A 20,370-nucleotide genomic window follows, 5' to 3' on the forward strand; every position below is an offset into this window, starting at 1 on the left:
TTCGAAATGGACGGAATTAATATGTACCGTAAAGGCAGCACAGTTTTGATTTCATTTCACGCTGTTCGCCATTAAAGTAATACATTTGTATCATACGCCTTATATTTTCGGCTATGAAAACGTACCCAGATGGGTTATTTTTTCAGGTCACGCAAAAACAAAAAAACATTAAAAAGGTTTGCGACGAGACAACAAAAAAAGGAGAAAAAAACAGTGAAAAAGAGAGCGAAATGAAGTATCAAACAGAAGTACCCAGCCGGTAGCGGCGCAGTTCCATTTCTGTGTCAACATTCCGGAAAAGGTTCATATTAATTTTCCCACTGCCGGTGCAGTGAGTTGGCGAGCGCTTCGGCACTTGCTAATGAGCACCAGCTGGCCGTGCGAGGCGAGTGAATGCGAGTGAGTTGAAAGTTATTTGGCGTAGCACCGACCGAAGCTTACAACCCAACCCAACCACGTTTGAAGTTGGGTGCTCGGCTGTGTGTTCGGGTGTTTTGCTCCCCGCCGGTAGTATGTATTAGCAGTATAAAAAATGTAAAAGTTAACTAAGCTTGAATGTTCACCGCGCGGCTTATAAAAAATAAAACGCCTGAATTTCGTAGCATGTAGACCAATCGGAATGTTATGTAGAAAGAAAAGAAACAGAATGGTGGTTTCCACGTGGTGGCCACACTTACCTATTACGGTCAGCTTTGCCTTGGCACGGATCAGCGTGTGGTGCATGTAAGGGCCCACTTGGCACTGATATTCGGCGTCATCCTCGAGCGTGACGTTCACTATCCGCAGGTTGTAGATGCCCTGGCCACTGTCACCGAGCACCGAATACCTGGGATACCCCGGTATGCTCTGCGTGAACCCTGGTTTCGAGAGAGGGAAGCGAGAATGAAGCATAAAAATGGAGTTGTAACATTGTAACGAAGAATGCGTGCTGATTGAAGGACCACACTGATGCGGAGTTCAATTTTTCGGTGACCATCAATTAGTTTTCCACTAACCCTGTGCGTAACAATGCATCCCGCCTGCTGGGAACTCTACAACCGGAAAAGTATTCATCCATTTTCCATGGTTAGCGAACTAAGTCAAAGACTGCCCTTTTTGGTGCCCCATTGTAGTGTGCATTGCCCTGCCCTGTTAATGGTTTCCCATTTCTCTTCCATGCGCAACGTATGTCACGGGTTCCAAGCGGCGCACACAACAGAACAGTGATTATCATTTCCATCCGTTCGGCATTCCGGCCACAACGGCCGCTACTACTTTGGACTGCAGTTTGGAGGGAACTTTGTAGCAAACCGAGGCCGTACTGCCGAATGCCGACGAGCCAATGGCCTATCGGTGTGGCGATGACCGCCCCGTAGTGGACCATTAAGGGCTTGGTTTCATTAAGTGCGCGCCATGGCGGAAGATGGCCGACGCGTGAGAAGGTGGTGGGAAATGGAAATTTTATGAAATTATTACTTACCCAGCGCAAAACCATCCTTGGTCCACTGCACCGAACCGGCTGCGTTGTGGATTTCGCATCGCAACAGCGTCTCGGTGCCCTCCGATGCGACCAGATCCACCGGTGTCAGTCTAAATTTTTGCTGCTCGGCTGTGCAGTGCAGTACCATCGGCAGCACCACTGGAATATGGGAGAGGGAAGAACGAAAAAAAAGGCTGTTAGAGAGAACCCGTCTATTAGCCAACGAATGCTGCGCAAAGTGTGTCTGGACTCTGGCCGGTCCGTACTGAAGTGCGAAATAGTGCTGCGAGAGGTTGGTTTTTTATTTTGCCGAAACGACCGATAGACACAAGCTGGTTTTACGATGGGCCTGTGGTTAAAAAGGGAAACCCCCACGCTGGTACATAATTAGAAGATTCTTTCGAGCCAAGAATGGGCCGGTGCACGGTTCAGTTCAGGTTCTGTGAGGCGTTCGAGATTGCTGGCCAAATGTGCAGCACCAGCACCACCAGCAGCAGCATGCTGTCGTAATTGAATGACGCACACAGAGCGGAGCGAACAATTGCATTGTTGCATCGACTTTGATGTATTTTGGGTTGGGCGTAGCATTCGTAATTAAATTACAATTACTTTCATGACTTTCGAGCTCGATGTAATCAATTGCGTTGGAGACATACAACAGAAAAGAACAAAGTTTAGTGACCAAAGTTAAACAACGACAAATTGAAGTTTAATTGGTAAATTATTTTCAAGAAAACACAATAATTTGAAGTGATAACCTATAACCAGTGGAACACGATCTTTTATTTAAATGTATCAGACTAATGAAAATCTGTGTCATTGATACCAGGACTTGAGACTTTATTTTAGTTTGAGATTGAATCTATAGCACTGTACTATTATAATTACCAACAGCATATCGGCAATCTTATCGGCAACCAATCGGCAATCGGCAATCGGCAACCACTGAATGATCAGCAATGGATGAACTAATCATCGCGTAACTAATTTTAACCGGTTTGAAAGAAACACTAGAAAAACGTAAACTTACTGCGATATTGTAAGTGATAGAGTGATAGAGTTCTACAACTGTTAGGTGTCAAGACTCTCCTGTTGAAGATCTGCTGCGACGAGCTGTAGAGTTTGAAACTCGGAAACACCTTTGTAAGGTAAAAGTTAATAAAATGAGCATTATATTCTCGCCTAAATACCATCTCTGTAATCTAGTAGGCGGCAATACTTCTTCTTAAAGTTACGCTCTAATAGGGCCTGCAACTGCTGGCCTACTAGATTTATTTTACCACGTTGCCAGAGAGACCGTTCTGCATAAGGGGGATAGAACCAGATGGGATTTTTTACTAAACTGAAAAAGTCTGAAGGCCGATACCGCCGATTAACAAATCAGCGGACCATAGACGGCAATAGTTAATTATAAAAATCACAGATTGTCTGGTGTTATTCTCATGACGTTAACAACCCCATAGAATTCGCGGAAATACCGAAAGCTCTCGTTTGGAAGCTTTCTATTTGCCTCAATTTACTTTCAATTCTTTATGATTCTGAAAATCACCAAAGCATTGGCCCACGAAGGCGCTTGCTTAGTATCATGACAATTTTTTAATAAATGGTTTCCATGGTTTAGTAAAAGAAGAGTCAAGCTTCATGTTATGTTTACCAACTACATTTTGGTACCATTATTTAACTTTCAATTTTAACTTTTATTCACTTCAGTATGACATAGATGGTATTTTGGTTTGAGTATTTTGTGTTTTTGAATAGTCTATGGTTTGCAGTATATAAATGAATGTGAGAAACACGCTCTTAACCAGGGCCATATACAATACAGTGGGAAATATCTTAAATATTACTTACATGATAGGGTGACTTATTTATAAATTAAAGTTTTTTGAATTATTTTTTTAAATAAATACACTACCTACAGCATCAGTAGCTTTAACGGACCAAAAAGAAATTGAAGAGAAATATACATTCGTGCCAACATATTCAACAATGTTTAAGAAATAAGCTAATAAATCAACTTTAAATTTCCAGAAGATCTTTTACGCGGACGCGTTTCTAAACAGTTCCTATGTATTGCTTAACATTTCTTTCTTATCTGCAAAAATGAATACAAATCTAAAAAGTTAACCTAAAATCGATCAGAAATAGATAATCTGCGTACTTCACGTTCAAAAACAGTATAATTAGACAAGTTAGTGTGCACAAAACCAGTGAAACAACATAATCTTCCAGCGTTACTGTGTTGTACTAATCATCGCAAAGTTTTGCGCGAATGGAATTACAAAAAGTAGTAATACTTTTGTTGTTTTCCATTATTTACATTTCATTTGCAGCAGCGCTGCTGTGTGTCGGGTGCAGACCACCGTGTAAAGAGCTTCATTTAAACCATCTTTACACTTCGCTACAGTGCACACCGTACCGGGTGGGGAAGTTCAATGTTTCTTTTTTTCGTTGGTGTGGCGCATTTTGCTTGCAATGCATAATTGCATAATTATTCCCTCGTTGGAAATCACTTTCCTATGCATGGGACGGTAGTGGGTAATTTTTTGTTTTGCCCTTCCTGCTTATGGTGTGTCGCCACCTGAGAGAAAGATAAAAAATCTATTCAACACTCACAGCACGACCGATAATCACACATACAGGGTGAATTTTGTTGGCGTTTTTTTTTTCTTTCATTTTCCCCACAGTTTGTGTTTCACAGCATCGTTATACGAAAAATGAAGTGGAAACACAACCTGAGATAAAAAAAACGCTTCACACACCCATACACAAAAGTAAGGTTGAATCATCCACCGGATGTAAACTACGAACCTGACACGTTCAACTGCAGAACTGTTCCAAAGTGCTACCGGGCACCGGGTGCCAATCCTCCGGTATCCTGCGGTATGGCTGGTAAAAGTTAAAATTGAATTCAAACTTTCTAACGTTTCCCAACGAGGCCCGGGTGGAAAAGTCACAAAAAATCAATCTGGAAACAGGGAACAACAAAAAAACCAGCACACAGGGAACTCTACCTCACCAGGTGGTAAACATGATCAAAACGTGAGGCCAACAAGAGACACAAAAACTAGCCACCGGGTTCGAGCGGGATGGGAACAGTTTGGCGAGATAGTCAACAATTAGGAAAATCCTATCCGAGTTGCAGCCCTGCAGGCGCTAAGGGAAGGATTTTAAGTGAGCGAACGAAAAAAGGAACAACGGGAGCCATCTACCGGAAAACAAAGGAATGTACAAAATGGTTGCGCATCCTCACACTGGTGGACGACCCAGGGAGCGGGATGAGACAATGGCTGGAAAGTTGTTGTTCCCAAAACCAGGTGCCAGCAGACGAGATAAAAAATGGTGTCTGCAGGCAACCCAGAATCAAAGCAGTTAAGAGGGTTTAATTTGACAGCAAAGTTGTAGTGCGAATTAGTGTTCTTGTTAGAAGAAAAGAGAAGAAAAAGAAAACAAAATGGATCCGAAACGAACAATATAAACGTTCATAAGCTTGAGTGCAGTGCGTGTGTTTTATGCGAAACAAAACAAACCGGGCCGGGTAGCTTTGCCGTCTATGAAGTTTAATTGAAAAGATGTTGTCACTGTAAATGATGAGAAAACTCGGCAGTCTGCTTGTGATCAAAACATCCGTTGTTCCTTTTCGCACCACCACCCGAGTTGATGGCGTTGGCGTATTATAATCATGGCCGTTCGAACGCATGAAGCACTTTCTTCTGAGCTGTTGGCTTTCTTTCGAACAAAACCCAGGGACCAGGGGTGGAATTATCTCGAGAGAGAGAGAGATGTTGACACATGCAAACTCGATCAGGGTGTCATTCCAGGGTGTACGTTTGCCACTGCAGCTGGAAATTGCTATTTATTTGTTGATTTTGATTGAGATACTACGGCTGCTGGTGGGATGGTAGCTGATCTGATTAGTTCGATTCGATGCACTGTGGGATAAAGGATAAAGCTTGATGCTGTGGTTTCGCCGCACAGTGCAACAGCAGCAGCACGAGTGAATGCAAAATGGTGATCAACGAGTGTGGCGTATCCTTTTGTGCAAAGGATTCAATGATTGCAGTCTGTTTGTCTGTTTAGCGTCAGCAAAGCGTTATTACAGATACGGACAGACAGACAGACAAACGGGGGTGTGTTTAGTGTAGCCGAACCAACCCACACCGTAATCTTCTCCTTGTTCTCTGGAAGACTCTGCTTACTTTATCTGTTTAGATGGGAATGAGCTAAAGATGCAGATGCTGCTCGGTAAACACAGAGAGACACGATACTTTCAGCCAGCTAAAACCACTTTGAAGCCATCGTTCAGGGAGAGGATGATTATCAATTAAATAGCAAAGATATCTTAATATTTACGAATGCTTTTAGAACACGGTTCCACACGTTGGAATGGCTTGCATTTAAGCATTTAATGACGCATGGATGAGCAGTAATTCATTGCACCACAGATTTTCAGTTTAGGAAAAATAATACAATAAGTATTTTATTTTATTTTATTTTTTCTTTAAATAAACCAAAACTTAAGAAGTTTAAAAGCTCTGTGTTGTTCTTGTTAATTGATTTTTTTTTTACAAAAAAGGTTTTCCTTTTGATTCCGTATAAAAAATTAAAACGAATATTTTACTCGCTATTTTGAAAATTAAAGAATGTGATAAATAGCAACCACAAATTTTCAGTTTGGGTAAAAATAAAAACAATAATTATTTTTAAATTAAAAAACAAAATTATTATTAAATTATTATTTAATTATTATTAAAAAACAAAACTAAAGAAGCTGCTAAGGAGCTGTTTTGTTGTTGTTTATACATATTTTTTTTACAAAAAAGGTTTTTCTATCAAAAACCTAATCTAATTCCGTATCAAAAATGCAATTTTATTCGTGCACGGGTGACGAAACGTGTTTATCATATTCCGATAGTTCTAAAAGCAAACATAAAATTAATTTGTTTAAATATAATAAGATCAGTTGTTTATTTTCATATTCGTGTATCAAGAAGAATTGCGAATAGATTAAAAAAGAGAAATGTAAAAGAGCGTGAATGTGTGAATGTGAGAAAGAGCAACTTATTGTACGACAGATTTTCAGTTTAGGAAAAATAAAAACAATAATTATATTTTTATTATAAAAAAAAACAAAACTAAAGAAGCTGCTAATAAGCTGTTTTGTTGTTGTTTATACATATTTGTTTATTACAATAAAGGTTTTGTCTATTGTTCCGTATCAAAAATGCATTTTTATTCGTGCACGGGTGACGAAACGTGTTTATCATATGCCGTTAGTTATAAAAGCAAACATAAAATTAATTTGTTTAAATATAATAAGATCATTTGATTATTTTCATAATCATAAATCAAGAAGAATTGCGAGCAGATTGGAAAAGAAAACAAATGTTCAATTTATTGCTTAAGAATAACAAAAATAAGCGTTTAAAATTTACTGTTTTATAACATTACTGTGTTAAATTAGCTTTAAGTCAATCAAGGCAACAACATAAAAGAATAATCAAAGCAATATTTAAAATGAAGAAAAAATGTTAAGGAACTTTCTGAGATGTCAAATAAAACGGAATATTTGAAAAAAGCTCAGGCTACTCGATTGAGCTCCTAAGCAATTGACTGTTGCGCAGACGCTTGTCTGCCGATTGCAGTTATTATGGTATTTCTGTTCGTGATATTTTTCATAATTTAGTGAGATGTATCAGAAAGTCAGATTATGTAATTTATCCATAAAAAATTCGGTTGGTTTTACAAATTATTCCAGTTCAACAAACAATCATGTTTTTGTGTGAAAGGAGTATTGCTGTACTTAGAATTTCAAAGGAATCTCATCGTAAAACTTCTAAAATACTTCCGTCAGACATAATACGGTTTCATGCTCAGTTGATGCACCACTTCCACGCTGGGAAATTGTTCGCAAAACCAGTAGTACATTTTTATAGCTTCAAATAGAATTTATTGTTCATAATTAGTTTCGAGCAAAACGGTTTGCGTAGTTTGAGTAGACTCTCTCATCCCGCCAGCTTATCCATTCTTCTCCCTTATTTATATCATTTAAACCCGCTCCTGCATTCCCTAGCAGTGCACTGTAGCTTGAGCGGTGTTGTGTTCCATTCCATTTCGACTGCATTTGCATAGTTTTCCGGTGCGCTTGTTTGAAACACCGCACCGGATAAAGGCACTCCCGGACCGAATGAGTGATCATACCCCACCGTGATGGACCACGAAACGTTTCGCTGCCGGGGAATGCGTTGTAGTTACGCTCGATTTCGGTGCCCACGGTGCAGCTTAGCTTATGCACTTCCGATGCAAGTTGTGTGCTGATTCACCCAACGTCCCGGGGATGGATACGTTCAGTCTGGTCCGTTTTTCAGCTGTCAGCTCGATCTCGTAGTACGAACGGGAAAAAATGATGGCATGGACTGGATGCGGAAATGCAGGGCACAATCTAATGATGCATGAAAACTTGCAGCTTAAGAAACACACACCCACACCCGAGACTTCTGACCGGTCACAATGGATGATGACGGTAGCTGTCCGTGCTGCTGGGTGAGATCGCCGCACGGACAAGAAGTCTCGCGAACTTCCCAAGTAGAAGTAGAAGTGGATGAGCTTTTGCTGACGGAAACGTTGCTTGGAAAAATGGCACTCTTACAAAATAATGCTCTTCGCTGGTTCGCTGGTGCATCTGGAGGGTACGGGAAATGACGCGCATCGGACGCCGAATAAACTCCGCCCGGTTGTGCAATCAGCTGGCCGGGATGAGGATAATATTGAAATCATTCCGTATGTCCGAGCCAGCTGAGCACAATTCTACCAACTGGGCGTCAATTTCATTTTATTTTTCCGCTCCTCCATTCAAGCGAACACTGTTGCAAAAGTGTTGTTTGGCGAAGACAGCCTCATTAACGTATTCATTACCTACGGTTTTGGGTGTTGAAAAACATTGTGGTTATCCTTTTTTTATTGCTTAATTGTACATTTTGCAATGTTTTTATTCGTTAACCGTAAGTGTACACAACATTCCACCAACCGTCACATTGGTTGCGCACAGAACAAACAGAATAAAAAAAAAAGAACAAAACGATCGATCTCATACAAATCGATCAACGAAACGAACACAAGCGTGTTCGGAGAAATCTTTTTTCAATAAAACGCAGCCATGTGTGCACATTTTGAGTACATTTCATAAAGTAATGCTCGTGGCTCAATCATTCAACCTGTTTAATTTTGAATGCAAGCAAACTGTTTCAAAACATTTTCAATGTAATACGTTTGAACTTCGAATGCTTCGGTGCGTGGCAAAATGGCTGGAAGGCTTCACAATTAAACATTTTTTTGAAAAATGGCTTTTAGCATGAATTTTGCAAGCGTTTCAATGAACAACATTTGGGGCCATAAAGAAAGGAAAATTACAAAAAAAAACTTCTGAAAAGTACCGATAATTCAACAGCCGTCACGAGAAAGAGAGCCTGTTCCATCAATCTTTTCCATCACTGACACGAGATTACACATTAAAGTTGATGTATTTTAAAAATAAATTTAAAATACAATACTCGCCGTACTTGTGCGTTCCGCAAACAACAACAGCAGATAATCAACGCTAGGGGAAAGGAATTTAATCTCCTCCAAACGATGGTGACGCTGGTCGTGAGAGTTGTAGGAAAAACTCACCGCCTGGATTTTGCCTATCGCACAAAGGAAAGAATTTCGTATCGTAAATCGTTCACCGTAACGTGTGGGTGAGATAATTTGTTCGCTTGGAAACTTGGCTGCCAATTTTATTTCTGCATAAAAAAATGTTAACCCCTTCGCGCATCGAACGTAACGAATGTCATTCTTCACGTCGCCAAACACGTGGCCTGCCGCTGTTGGGATATGATAACGAGCTTTGGCGTGCCGTGCGAAAGGGGTGATGCGAGTGAATGCTACGAGTTCATTTCTAACACATTACCCACTTGAACTGGTTGCCCCCCCCCCCCCATGTCCATGCCCCTTCAATACCCGTAGAAACACGGCATGGGAATGAAAAATTGCTTCAGAAAAACATGTCCTCTCGAGCGGCTCACTTGAATTATTGTTTTAATTACTTAGATTTAACATGCGATAAACATCGTGCCTCATTTTATGCTTAAACCCCCCGGAACACCTCATGTATGCCCCTCCCCCCCCCCCCCCCCCCCCCTCGAGCATACATCCATTTCGTACTGATTCCTTCGAGTGAGGTTGCTTTCCACATAATCCGGAGGGGTTTTGTTTTTTTGTCGTCCCGTTTGCAGCGTGTGTTATGTTGCGCCGGGAGCATCCATTTGTGTGGGTATGTTCACATTTTGCCCTTTTCGATTGCATAGCGATCCATTTGTGTGTGTCTTTTTTTGTTGATTTGCTAGGTTCATCCCCCGTGGGCCTGACGGTTTTGTTCTAATCAAGCGACTGTGTCTTAATTCGTCTTAATTGCGGTGTCTTGTTTCATGACGCACTCTTTTTTTCTTCTGCTATTTCTTCTAGAGTCCCCCACCCCTTAATTGCGGGCCTGATTGTTGTGGGCTTACAGTGGTTGCTGTGTTTTTTTTTCCTGTATCTGTTCGCTGATTCCACATCATTCGACACGGACAGCTCGTGATGAGATAGACAACAAAGAGGGTCGATGGTTACTGTGTTACACCATGGTGACTTTCTTTAATTTTAAACGAGTATGAAGGAATTTGCAGACAGAATAAAAAAAACAACTGTACGTCGGTTAACGGACATTGAAATCCACTTTCCAGTGACTGTCATTATGGTAATGTGAGGATAATTTCATGTTTGTCTATTATTAATTTATAGTTATTTATAGCTGTATTTTATGATTAATTTGCTTTTAATATTTATTTTGACAGTACAACCAGTCAAAAGTTCCAACAGTTGAATAATTTTCTGTTTATTGCAAGAAGATCTCTACGTTCTTGTATAATTTGCACTGATTTACTTCAAATCAAGAGCTCATTTAGGTGTTTTATTTAAGATGGGTTTAAATCAACTATAAATTAACTGCGGAAAAGACATGCTCCATGAACTGCACGTTAAGTTCACTCTAACTAGCTTAAAGAAAACAAAAGTTCAGATGTTATTGTCATCCGACCGAACTACCATGCCCATGAAGTCTACTTGTCCATCTACATAGTAGGAGCATAATAAGGTCGGTGTGGTGGTGTTGATGTGTCCATCAGAACGACCGTCATGGTGGATTAAAAGACAACGTCGCCAACAAGGGGATCAAAGGGCTTGGGCTTCCCCTTCAACAGCATCATTATACCTTGAGATAATATCGAAACATAGAAAATGAATTACTTTGCCAATCACGAAGCTAAATCACGAATTACTGTGATGGAATAGTATCTTAACGATAAAATTAGTTCTTGTTGATATTGTTTTCATTTAAATTACGGATATTAAGGAGTGTCTTTTGTACCTTAAATAATGTAATAAATAGTAATTGCATCAATCGCCTCTCTGCATATTCCACTTTAATCAAGCAAAATCTTCCTATTCCTAATTAATCGATCTTCGCATGTTCGGAATATAAGACAAGGTAAAAACATACACTAAGGTTTTTTACTAAGGATACACTTAAATAATTATTGTGTTAATAATAGTGTCAAACGATAATACGCTTTATTTTTTATGCTCATAATTATCTCCATAATGCATTCAGAAGATCACCGATGCATTTGGCCAAGGATACAGATAATAAATGACAATGAATTAACACTGCAGTCGGAACGCCACCGGTAGTGAACTGACAGATGGATAATAAGTATTTATTGCGAAATTAGTACCCATTACTCTTCCTTTTTTTATTGTGAAATCCTGGAATAAAGCAGCGTGGACAGTACCGCAAATTCTGTCATCCTAGGAATTTTAATGATTATGTACATTTGTATAAAAATTAAATATAAATATAATAATGAATAAAATAATATAAAATATATAAACATAAATAATGTATTAATAATATAATAATATAAAAAATAATATATAAAATAGTGTATTAATCATGGAAAAAAAACCGAAAAAAATATTCGGAATTGAAGCTGTCTTCAAGTTGCATTAGAACGGTACTCCGTAAACGAATAATACATTTCAGCATTTTAGAACAAATCCACAATTAAATGCTTAAATATTTTCCCTCATAATAGCCGGCATCGCGAAAGAAATCGGTTAAAATTAACCGTCGTCAAAATTTTAACAAATTTGTTAAAAACTACTCGCCATTGGCATCGCGAACGAGTGAACTCGCAGTCGTCAAAATTGACGACGACCTTTACGTCGAGCAGATTTGGAACTGTCAAATGTTGTTTTTTTCCTTACACTCCGTACTTGCTTCGACAAGCGCATTGAATTTGGAGCTAGGAAAAAAACATTCGGTGCATGTTGTGGGTAGCGCGTACTTCTTTTGCACACGAATCTCTTATGGGGTTTTCTGCGTCGATCTGCTACAGTGCATTGTACTGATTAAAGGATGAATTTGGATAATTTTTCTCTTCCGTTTCGATGTTGTCCTATGTTGTATGGGTTGAATTCCTTAGAAATGATGTTGTGTGCTGTATGTTGATAGTGCGTCTTTACGCGTAAAAAAATTATTCGCACAGCTGTTTCACTTAGGATTTCTTTTATAAAAAAATAATAACAACAACAAAACGTTGGGGCAGTCCGGTGGTGTATTGGTACCAACGCCGCTTGCTGACACGACAGGACCGGTTCAAATCCCATTCGGACCAAACCCCCGTATCAAGGACTGACTATCCGGCTACGTGGTAAAAATAAGTCGATACGATCGGGCCGTTCTAATGAAAAAAAAAACAAAACAAAACGTCCCTCTTTCGTTCACAACCTGCAAAAATGTAGCTGTGATCGCATTCCACAAGCATGAAGTAAAACAGGAATTGAACAAATGCGTGAGATATGCACATGTATCGTTTATGCTTTTACTCATCCTGCTGTCTAGCTTTCGCGTATGTAAAGATGTGAGCAAAGTATTGCAATTTTCATCAAGTTTCATAGTTAGGCTACGCAGTGTACAGAAAAACGATAAATAATTATGTGCATAATTTTATTATACATTTTTAAATAATCATCACACTAAATTCTAAAAGTGCACATTCTTAAACAAAATGCACCGAAAACGTCGTCGACCGAAAATTCGATAGAAAAGCAATACATATGTTCATTTGTTAATTTTAACGACAGGCTATGAGACGTCGTAAAAATAAAGTCGTCAAAAGTGTACGCGAAACAAATTAAAACCGTTTTTTCAAACTGCTCGAATTTGTTTCCTATGTGAGTTGACGGCTATCGTCAACTGATTTAACAGTCGTCAATTTTAACAAAAATGAACATGGAATGAATTCGATTTAACAAAAATGAATTTTTGACGACGGTTAAAATTTGTTAAACCGTTCGCGATGCCGGCTAATATTATATAATTTTTCCCTTTTTGTAAATCTTATTTTATGCATTGTTTATTATCGAGCTTTCAAAATGGCCTAAGAACGTTCATCGTGAAGTTGTGATGAAATTCCAGCGATAAAGCTCATTTCTACATACTTTATTAGTTAAAAGTTACATAAAATAACTAATAATGTCGATGTAGCAACCATCTATTCCCTCAGAAACGACCATTCCCCCATGTTCTAATAACCAAAAGTGCCATATTAAACGGAATATCACTCGAAAAAAAGCAGCAACAACAATAAACATGCGCATTCGCATGGTCTTAACCTTAACGGAAAGCTCCCGAATGTTTCACATCATTATCTTCGCCAGCCGAATGGTTATGTTCAAACTTTCTTTCTTTGCCTCGAACAGAAAGAGAAGAGAAACCAAAAAAAAAAGAAGATACAACCGCCACTATACTTTGAACTTTGGCCAATGCATCCATCCCGCATCTCAGAAGCCGTGACACAAACTTTCGTGCTGAAGACGTTGAAAAATAAACTTTTCACATGATCACATGATGTGTCTGCGTCGCTCGCCGTCTGGTCCGTCGTACCAGAACCAGAGCTTGCCCCCGTTGCGCACCAAACTAAAACAGGTACGTCAGCAAAGTATTCGCAACAATCTTACGGATCGGTTTTTTTTTTTGCTGGTGCCATTTGTTTTTGGCCCCCATGTGTGGGGGTGGTTGGGTGGTTGTTTGGCAGTCTCATCGGATCGTGAACTTTTTCACTTACCATTTACGAGCGGCGAGGTTTATTTTACTTTTCGTCCCATCGAGTTGCATTTATTTGAGCCCGTTCCGTACCGTACCGTACGGAGTTCGCGGGCCGCTTGCGTTGAGCCATTCGGTGCGAAACAGGCGTGGTCGTGATGGCCACTGACCGTGGTTGTGCCTAAGTCGGCTAAAGTGAAATTGTGTGTAACTTGCTTATTTTATGGCATTTAGATTTGGCCATTTCATCCCCCCTCTGTAGTCCTTGCGCCCATCCTACCTCTCGGGAGGATTACACACGCGGAAGTGAGCACCGAACACGTATGTGGGTTATATGCGTCCGGGATGTCGTGTACTTTTATGTCGGCTGGCTTATTTCGTGCCCCGGGCTCCGTAAGCCCCCGAGGGGGAGATGCGTCGGGTCTCATTTGACGTAAGCCAGCTCGGGATGGCAGTCGGGTTTTATGAGGCCATTTCGGCAGGCACGAGGGCACGAAAAATTGCACGAATCAAACCGAGGGACGCCGCACGGTGCAGGATAGTGTAAAGCTGCAACCTTTCCTGGGTGGAACCAAAGGAACTATCCAGGCACCGTCTAACAGGTTGCTGTGGGCGAAGAGTTTATGCGAAAGCTCTTGAAAAACCCATCCGCACGTAAGTCAACAATGCGATGGGTTTGGGCGCCCATATTACATCCGCAGGAAGCAAGACATTCGCTTGCGAGCGGGGCAAATCGGTATTATCGGGCGGTGGAATAGCAGCTTAGTGGTGTTTGGCTGAAAGTTTTCGTCATTCATCTCATTCCATCGTGCGTCGCGTCGTTCGCAACATGCAGAAATGCCGGTGCGGTTATCGAATGTGGGCCCCGTGGATTGTAATCCCAGGCTGGAAGATTATTGATTCGAACACCTTTTGACATTCGCTACTCAAACCCCAAAATCGTACGGGTGGTCCCGACCGCAAGGATCGGTGAGCATTTTGGATGAAGGGAGCTCCGGTAAGACTCCATTTCTGATGAAGATAATTCCTTCATTTAGCATGTGAATTATGTATCACATTTGTAGTGGAATGAGGTGGACATGCTGCCGATGTCTTCAGGGAATAAACCTTAAGCTTTGAAAGTGTGCCACGAGTTAAAGGTTTATTTTAAGAAATTCTTTTAAAAGGTGAAAATATTATGAATCAAAAATCTTCGTTTAATACACATTGTTGCAAAGTTGCGGATTTGTTGTGATTTTCAAAATTTATTACTAGTTTTTTCTCGATTGCACCAGGAATAGGGCTCGATCCTCGAAATGCAGCCCTTTTTATTTGCATTGATGGTGGCGCCCTCTCCCGTCATTCGTTCTAAGCTCCGATCCTCTACATTGGCAGATTGTGTCAAAAACTTTGACACACATTGAATACAATAACATGATAAATTCCAGTCGTCACTTAACTTTCATTGATTTAATTACTTTATAAGTCTTTAAATGTGTATTAATTTATTTCTCCTTCCATCCTCTCCATTTAGACGAAACTTTATTGAAAGGATGCCTAATGGGTATTCGATTGTAATTCCTTCCTGCCAATACAAAACCCCAACTGCGGTAAGCGGGAAGCTTAACTCAAATCCAACCATTATCGACCGTTGAAAGAGACCAATTTTCGAAAAATGGCTAATTTATCTAGTTTTGCCAGGCACTGATTCACCAGCACCATCGCCCGCCGTCTATTTGACTGCAGCTGTCTTCCCAATGTATATACACACACACACACACACATCTCGAAAACTCGAAAAACCTTTCTTATCAGGGGTGAGATAGTTCGTAAGGTCATCAAAGTTTCGACCGTAGTTTCGACCGGGACGCTTCAACATTTCCTTCTGCCAGGCAGCAGCAAACGGGGCTCACTTTGATACGATTATTCGCCTCTCAGTCAAGGTCCTTCGGATGGATGAATGCGAATGCGTGGAAAGAGTCCGGAGAATGTAATAGAAATAGAAATCTAGCAGGGGGGCAGGCAAGGAAAGGCAACCGGAATCGATCGAAAAACAAAACTGGATCTCGTATCGGAAATGCGAAATCTACGGACAGTGCCCGCATCTGGAACCGTGATATGAAGATATGGTCCGATGTCCGGTATTGCCCGACGTCCGGACTACCCGGGTTCGGTATCAATCAAATTGTCGTTTTGGCAGAGAATTTGAATATATTTGAATAATTCTCGATTACCGGGAAAAACGGCGCGGTGGTGATTCGGGTGATATCGAGCAACGGCTGGGTCTGTCCTGCGGAAAGTCTGCCGCTGTCTGCCTGCAGGAGCAGATTATCGGTCCCTTGTCAGGATTAGTGACAGTTTACTGGTGTTTACTCGATCCTAACTTTGTCTTCGGGTTAAGGGGCGGCTTGATGGACGAACCCGAAGCTGCTTGCCCCTGGTTGAAGTTTTTCCGCCGGTTGGAGTTCTGGAGTTCTGGCCGTACGGCGCACAACTATTGTGTTGGGGTTTTCGGGGTTTAGAGTGTGTCTTAGCTTTGCCCAGAGGTAGATTTGCTGGTGCTGGCCGGCAAGAAAATTGGAACGCTCTGTCAACTTTGTCCTTTTGGGGTTATCACTTGTCATGCGAATTGGGAGCTGCTGGGTGAATTGATTTCTAACGAATCAGCGTTAGTGGCGTAGTAGAGGCTGTATTGGGAGTGTTATTCATGATATATATATTTATTGTTTCTTTTAAGTAAATATTAAGCAAAATATTTTCTAAATAATAAATTGCTTAAATTGCCAATAAAAATCAAATACTTCAAGTTGTACAAGCTGCCCAGGCATTATTGTGTCTAATGATAAACGTGGAATCGAAACATCCATCCGATAACAGAGCCAAGTTGCGTACTGTCCAGAACAATAGTAAACTTTTATTATCACATCTTGACTCAATTAGGCGGGAATTCAAGAGCCAACAGTAGTGTGACGAGAGGAACAAATTGGTAATCACTATCGAACAACCACCCAAGCACATGCTGGCATGGAATCCGGGTTGATACTTCCCCATTGCCGAACGTTAGTCGAAAGTGTCGAAAGTTTCCCATACAGCATCACAACTTTTGTGCCAACTTTCGCCCAATGTCACTTAAGGACGACACATTGAGTAATATGGTAATGCTTCAAAGACATCCCAGCTGCCGGAAACGGTTGTTTATCGTATGGGAGTTTTTGGTTCGGGCTTCGCACGGTCTTTTGTATTTATTTTCCCCCTCATCGGTGACGAACTTCTGGATGGTGGATGGTGGACCATTACCAGTTCTTCCCGCTTTTCCCACAATTCGGGAGAGGAGTGGATAGGCGATAAGACGCCCCCCGAATGCTTGCGTTATTTTATCGCAAAACTTTCACTAAATTATGGCATGTGACAGGTTTTTGGTGATGTTCCGGTTCCGGTAATAGTTGATTGTTTTGAATGTTCGATTAGGTAACGATAATTTGTGTTTGACGAGCAATGGAAATGGTTCGTATGATAATGGCTTTTGGATAGCTTATCACAGTTGACAGTGTGTCTTTCTTTTTCTTTTTTTGGGGGGGATTTATATATTATCTGTTTATTTAGAAAATAAATTTCATTTAAATGGAAGCTTACTGACCAACAAGGAGATATAAACGTGTTTAGAAGTACTCTGCCATTACACACCATTTTGTCCTTCACGGAATTCCTCCCAAGAATCCCAAGAAGACTATTTTTATCTATGGAATATTCCTGCTCACAAAATCGAACGAAGCACACTAAGCTGACCGAAGCTGATGATGTGCGGAAGATATTACACATTGAGCCAGAGCGAAATAAAAATCGACCACGGCCGGTTTCGGTCCGGCACGGCTTCAAACAACCTGCCCGGGACTGCCGGGGAGTTCGTGCCTAAATCTCAAGGCGGCCTCACAGCGGTACAATCGAAATCGGATTAAATTTCCACTCGGCTGAACGGCTGCTGCTGCTGCTGCTGCCGGTTTAAATCGGTTCCTTCCAATCGGCCGAACCCGGGCTCGTGACGGTCATTTGGGGAGATTCGCTCGAAAGTGGCACGAAAAACGGAACGAAGAAATCAATCACTTTTCCGGCTGCCGCCCGTAAAACGTGGTCGGAAAATGTGCTTCGCCCATTCTTTACCGTTCCCGGTGCCTGCTTTGACCAACTTCATATGAAGGTTGTTTTTTTTCTAGCGGGAAGCAAATCTTTAGCCCCGTCTGGTTGGTCGTCCGGATACGGAAAGGTGAATTTATTGCATCGAGTTTTTGGGGTTATTGCGGATGGTAGAAAAAAAGAAGAAATCTAGCGTATGATCGATTCTTTAATCTTCTCCGGGTACCTTGGGTCGAAGGATGTGTTGTGGTGCCCGGGGTGTTGAACGGGCAAGATTTCCGGAAAAAAAAAAACGCCGGACATGAAAATGATTGATTCAAGCAATATGGGGCGATAATGTAGGCGAAAACAAGTCCAGCGATTTAAATAGAATTACCAATCATAAAGACGGATAGAACTGTTGAAGATTTATGCCCCGTTCGGTTTTGAGAGCAGTCATTTTATATCACTTTTGTGGAGACATGTGTTGGAGTAATCAAATCTTTAAAAATTCGAGGGATTTTTGGCATAACTCTTTCCTTTATTGAAAATAATTCAATTTATCTAGCAAAACAATTAAGCCACTAAATAGGATACTAAATACTAAAATGTAAGGAAGGTTGAGGAACATAAATAGAAAACTGTCCTAATCAAACCCAGAAATGAAATCCACAGGAGGACTAGATCATATCACAACTAAGCAATAAAATATATCATCAGTTAACCAGGTTTTGATCGCAATAGGATAATGCCTGTTCACAAGAAAGAATAAACCATTGCTTAAAACATGATTATTGCCAAAGCATTAATTCGTACAATAGTGAGCAAAACCATGAAGGTTTGGGAAAAAATATTGAACCATAAAATTGTATCAAATAGTAAAAAATATCTTATTCATTTCAAAATATAAATTCTACATGATAAGAAACTCCTGAACACTTATGTATAAACTCGTCAACTACTTCAATGGACAGTGGTCAGCAAACTTTTGTGGGCAAAGGGCTATACAGGCAGTGCTCGAGATACGCTATTATAGCGGGCTGCTGTAACCCGTGAAAAATCCGAGTAACTCGAATTTCCGCGTAAGTCGAATTCTGGGGCAATTTCGTTTATACTTCAAAGTCATAGAGTCGACTTCCTTCTCTGCACTTAATTTATTCAGCAAATCAAGCGGTTTTTGGAAAGAATATATTAAAATAAGTTAGAAAGTAATGTTTTATGAGATAAAAAGAGATATTTTCAACCAATTTTTAAATTTACGCTAAGATGTTGTGCAATAAACCTGCTCAGCTGTCAAATTTCCAAAAATACGCGTATCTCCGAATCCGCGTATTAGAGGAACCGCGTATATATAATACTAAAGCACATGGGATAAGTTTAAAAGAGTGAAGATATTAAAATTGCTAATTAGATTACAGTATTGTGTGGAGAAACTTCAGGCTATATTGTACAACACACGTGAAGATATCCTCTAAATCAGTAACTGAGACATTATTCTCAGAGATAATTTTGAACAATGTCTCGGATGTATTCGAATATTCCCATAAATCTTCAATAGGGGCAGGGCCATGAGAGTTGACAAAATGTTGACAATTTTGTCTAGTGACAAAATCAGCTTGTCAACCTCGAAAAACCACTATACCGTAGCCGCGCACACAATTGTACTCTTTGACAAAATAAATTGACAAGAATATCCACTTGATCGCAACAGCTTTTGACAGTTATTACCAAAAAAATAACTGATTTAATATTTTAATTTTTTGTGTAAATAATAACAGATTTGAGGAATAATGATAAAATATTAGTTATAGTTCATTCAAAAATCAAGCTTACGTATTTTAAATGCAAAACTTATTATAATTTTTCGATAACAATTAATATTGGCATAATGCTTTAATTAGCAAGGAGTACATGATTTTGTCAACTTTTTGTCGTGAATTTTCTACAAAATGAAGTTTGACAAAAGCTCACAAATAGTGACAAAAGCTCAGTTATGACAAATTTGTTAACATTTTGTCAGCTCTCGTGGCCCTGCACCTAACGATGTTCAAATTCAGTTTTATTATTTTTGTAAAGTTCTAGCAAGCCATGCTTCGGAGTCAACATGGATCGATCAAACGATCAAGTAACAAGTTCACTGTCACGGCAAATCTTGTATGTTTTAATGCCAAGAGCATCCAGAAATTCCCTGTCCAAGATAAAGCCGCGACTTATGGAAACTACTTCCACAATTATGGAAAGGGATTGTATCATTGCAACGTTTTATAATCAGATTGTTTTTAAAATTTAATATCACATTCAACAACTTAGTTGAGGCAGTTCGTTTAAAGGTGTCGGTTTTATCTGCCATAAAACAAGCTGTCCATATTTAGTTTCATATTGACCTGTAATGTTTGCCTCACAAAAGCACTCGCAATCGATCCCAGCAAACGATTTCACCGTTCCATCTTCATCCGTCCGGCAGCTAAGGATAATAAGGATATCCGCCAACAGCCAGGATGCTGCGAGTAAATTACGTTGTATAAGAAATTAATGCAATAGAGACTTTTCGTGCACGTTACACGCCGTGCTTCTGGAGGGTGCTTCAGTCAGAAGCCTGATCACGATTGGCAGGTTGGAAGTTTTCCCGATGATTATC

General features: G+C 40.2%; 1 protein-coding gene across 1 annotated transcript in view; it reads right to left on the reverse strand.

Annotated features, from left to right (window-relative positions):
* Nucleotides 1–20,370, reverse strand: part of LOC128299474 (nephrin-like) — a 292,126-nt gene that overhangs the window by 122,628 nt on the left and 149,128 nt on the right. The window contains exons 3-4 of the mRNA XM_053035456.1: nt 1,460–1,618; nt 678–857 (exon numbers count right to left, since the gene is read on the reverse strand). Coding sequence (XP_052891416.1) covers nt 678–857; nt 1,460–1,618 — 339 coding nt within the window. The remainder of the gene's footprint in view (nt 1–677; nt 858–1,459; nt 1,619–20,370) is intronic.

The sequence above is a fragment of the Anopheles moucheti genome, chromosome 2 (assembly GCF_943734755.1).
Source record: "Anopheles moucheti chromosome 2, idAnoMoucSN_F20_07, whole genome shotgun sequence".
Lineage (NCBI taxonomy): Eukaryota > Metazoa > Arthropoda > Insecta > Diptera > Culicidae > Anopheles > Anopheles moucheti.